This window comes from Plasmodium fragile, assembly GCF_000956335.1.
Source record: "Plasmodium fragile strain nilgiri unplaced genomic scaffold supercont1.47, whole genome shotgun sequence".
Classification (NCBI taxonomy): Eukaryota; Apicomplexa; class Aconoidasida; order Haemosporida; family Plasmodiidae; genus Plasmodium; species Plasmodium fragile.
The window spans coordinates 164,261-168,549 of NW_012192627.1; the positions used below are offsets into that span (position 1 = coordinate 164,261).

Below are 4,289 nucleotides of genomic sequence, written 5' to 3' on the forward strand. Positions count from 1 at the left end.
CCCTCCACACTCGGCTTTTTTTTTTTTTTTTTTTTTTTTTTTTTATCTTGTCCTCCCAAGCTTTTCCCCACCGCTCCTCTGTGGTAAGGTTTAATCTCCACAAAATAATTTTGAAGAGTAACAAAAGGGGGGGGAGGAAAAAAAAGTAAAATAATATATGGGGCGACAGAACTTGTGAACCCACAGAGGTGGAAACAAAATGTGCTTTTAAAAGGGGTCTTGCGGAAGGGAGACCACTTAGCATTTATATATATACGACGGTACAGTCATATGCATGGGTGTGTTCCCCTCTTTGGAAAGCTCGTTTCTCCTTCTTGCTTCACTTAAACTCTCCCACGGGAGAAATACCCAACAGGAGCAAATTTTGTTAGATGACTTTTCTACGGCTTTTTTACTTATGTCTTTTTCATTTCCTTTATCTCCTTCGTTTCTCTGCACCTTTTATTCTCTTCGTTTTGTTTCTTTCTTTTCATTCCTTTCTTTCCTTTTCTTATTTATTTTTTTTTTCCTTTTTTTTTTTATTTTCCCTTCTGGGGATGAATGACTCGCATGCTCAACTTTGCACACTGCGCAATGCACAAAAAAAAAAGGTGGTGCCAATTGGGAGGATTTTTTTTTTTTTTTTTTTTTTTATCCAAAGCTTTTTCTCTTGAGGTATTTCAGAACGGGGGGATAAAAGCATCCATCCTGTTTAGCCCCAATTGTGAAAGGAGAGCCTTTACACGTGTGGGCTTACACTGGTGGTTATACGCGCATGGCATTCTTTATGTGGAAAATATCGCAAATATTACACTTTGAGGTACACACAAAAAAAAAAAAAAAAAATAGACTACTCCATGTGAGTGTCCTACTTGACGTATACGCGTTATGTAAAAAGGGACTTAGCTACAGCGGAGATAAATCTTATATTCATTTTGGGGGACCACTTTTGGGACACTTTTCCCACCCCACAGCCCTTGGCGTGCACCGCTCAAAAACCCACCAGTAGGGGGGCCGCCTACCCCGAGGGGAGGAAAACTATACGCATACCAAGAAAAAAGCGCTTCTCTACGCAAAAAAAAAAATGTTAAGTGGAAAGGAAAATATGAACAATCTGCTTACATGTGAGAGAATTCAAGTTTTTTCACAATTCAAAAAGGGTAAATTTTTTTTTTTTTTTTTTTTTTTTTTTTGAGAACAAGGAAAAGTGGATCTTTGTGGAGAGATCGCTAAGAGGGGGTGGATCGAAATTGACCCCCACGCGGTTGGGCAGACGCACATGGGGGAGAAAACCGTTAGGGGTGCAGTTGCAAAGGGAAAGGAGAAGTGTCGGGGAAATTGTCCCAACATTATGCATGCGTAAGAACAAAAAAATGGAAAATTTAAAAAAAAAAAAAAAAAAAAAAAAAAAAAGGAAATCACACAGAGGATGCTCGTTATACGTGGACAACGTGTTAACCTCACATGGGTATTCACACGTGTGGACGTGTTCACCTCTAGACTTGGCCAAACATACATGCATACATTCTGTCCTCGCTACCCACATACCGCTAAGACAAGAACGCGGGAGTGAGAAAAGCCTTCTATATGCAGTACACATACACATTAGACACATGTTTGTTCGTACAGCGGAGGGGGGGAGGGCTGCTGCCTTAGGGCACCACCACCACGAACCGCTCACGGTGAGCTGCAACTTGTGTATCACTACAACATTGCGGGGGGGAAATGGGGAAAAAAAAAAATGAGCATGTAAAAGGAGCATACGTATGTGTGGCTATAACAACCGTTTGGCTGTTCCATCTTTTTCAATTCTTGGGTCTTCACATGGGGAGGGAGAGAAATCGTATCGTCACATCTTCCCGCCGACATTCCTGTACTTCCCTTCGAGATGGGGTCAACCATGCCCCTCCCTACTGTTCTAAAATAACTCTCCAAATGTTTACTTACAAAAAAAAAAAAAAGGAAAAACTACATTTAACGTACGTCTTCAAGTGGGGTGTGATGTGATGTGAAAATGGGGGCGGCGTCGGCGGTTATATGTCCCCCCGGATTGCTGCTCTGCTCTGTTATGTGTTTTTTTTTTGCGGCTAAAAAGCCAGCGCCAACATAATGCTGATGAAGGATGAAATGGAGACGAGTGCACACATAGCAATATTTCCCACGTTGTTCAAAATGACTGCCGCTAACATGGCGTTGATGATACTCGAAAAAGCTCTAGCAGTGAAGAGGAGTCCAAAGATGGGTCCGAAGTTCCGGGTGCCAAAGGTATGTGCAGTGATAGAAGGGAAAATAGAAAATGTACCAGCATGACAAAAGAAAATGAGGCAAACCCAAATACAGTAGGTAATTTTTCCACATAAACCAGAAAGCGTTAAGGTAACAGTTAGGAAACTCATTAACATACTCATCAGTATGAGCGCCGTTTTAAAGCTCGTCAAGTCACTAATGAAGCCCCAAAAAATTCTGCCCATTATATTGAAGAGAGAAGAAACAGCTCCGAGGAAAGACAAGGATCTATCATCAATGTTAAGATAATTTAAACCAAATATTTTCCAAAAGACCTGAGTATACGAAATAGCTTGCCAGTTAAAAAATACCATCAACCATATTAAAATGAAATCCCTATTGATGAAGGTACTACTGTTGGCTTCTCTGAGGGAAAAATTAGAAGTGTTAGATAAGGTCCTAAATGAGCTGGACATTCCTTTAGGACTTTTATTTGCATACCCCCCATGGTCCAGATATAAAACCTTGCTGTTCTTATCATTGAAAGCTAAAAATTCGTTTGATGCTTCTGTAGAATCTGCTATCAAATATGCTCCTATAAATTGAATGACTGCAAAAAAGATCCCTTCATAAATGAACAAATAGGGAACCCTGTTAAGGATCTCCAGGTTGCTAAAGTACTTGTCTTCTGTTGGGTCCAACTCGGGCGTGTAATCCGGCATGTAGTTGTACCTGTTTATAAAATAATTCTGAAGGGGGCATATCAGGAAAACTGCCATGCCTCGGCCCACAAAAATTATTCCACTGATCTGTGAACGCGGGGTAAGGGTGGGATGTATGGGGTAAGCAGCGGGGCCGTGTGCAGGTCGTGCGATGATAGCAAACTGGTGGGAATATCCATCTGGGCGGTGCCATTCGTTCAGTCACGCGCAGTGCGTCGCGTTCACGTCGCCGCCACGCTGCTGTGACTTACCACTCCCTTATAGTCGTAGTGCCTCTTGACCGCCACGGAGAGCGGAATGGGGTAGGCAATGCCGCATCCAATGCCGCACAAAATCCCATAGGTCATCAAAAATAGGTAAAAATTGAACACGGTGAAATAGGACAACAGGATCCCCAGGCACATGAGCCACCCCCCAAGCAACACGCTAATCTGGGGGCCCAAATGCTGATTCAGCATTCCCCCGAAGAAACCAAAAAAGCACTGAAAAATTAAAGTAAGCACATATACCCAGCTACTATCCTTGTACTTTACATTGGAGCAACCTATGATTTTCATGTACGAGATGACGTAAATGCTAATGTTGGAGAAGCAGTAGATGCTGCCCAGCGTGCAGTGTATTAAGAACCCGCCCAGAATGACTTTACATTTTGACCAGGTCTGTGAGTGCTCGTCCTTTTTCATTTCTGAGGGATGTCGGGGCAGTGCGTCACAACGGTGTTATACAACGGTGTTATACAACGGCTTCACAACTGCGTCACAACGGCGTCACACGCACGTGTGTATTTTCCCCCGTCTCGGCTGGGCGGTCAGGTGCCTTCCTAAATGCTTCCCCCTTTGGCGTGCTCCTTGGACAATTCCACTTCTGTCTGGGCCTGCTGAGTGCATGCACCTTTTTTGTTTTCTCCTTTTTTACCCTTCTTCTTTGTTCATCTTCCGCTGAGCGTGGGTACGGACCTTTCCCTCCTGTTTTAACCGTTCGATCAACCGCTCGGGTATTAACATGCCACGTTTCGCCACGCTTGGCGCGAAAAAAAGTTGCACAAAAAAAAAATAAATAAATAATATGGTACGGGGAGAAGCTAAGCGAAACGAAGCGAAATGGAACAAATAAGCCGACGCACACACCCATCTGGTGGCACAATTTCTACACAGCATACACGTACACAGCGCAAACGTGGTTTGTAGTGCGAAGGTGTTTTCTTTCACCACACAGAATTGTGTTTATAGCGGAAGATACGTGGTGGTGGTTCGAAGGACTTGTTTTAGCTGACTGGGCTGGCTTATTCACCGCACCTACGGTTCCTTTGGATTTTTTTTTTTTTTTTTTTTTTTTTTTTTTTTTTTTTTTTTTTTTTTTTTT

The 4,289-nt window shown here is 42.7% G+C and overlaps 1 protein-coding gene across 1 annotated transcript; it reads right to left on the bottom strand.

Annotated features, from left to right (window-relative positions):
• Positions 1–2,066: 2,066 nt before the first annotated feature.
• Positions 2,067–3,610, bottom strand: AK88_03838 (uncharacterized protein; the record flags this gene model as incomplete). Its single annotated transcript, XM_012481448.1, has 2 exons — positions 2,067–3,014; positions 3,179–3,610. The coding sequence occupies 2 exons, from the start codon at positions 3,608–3,610 to the stop codon at positions 2,067–2,069; spliced, it is 1,380 nt and encodes a 459-aa protein (XP_012336871.1).
• Positions 3,611–4,289: the final 679 nt, after the last annotated feature.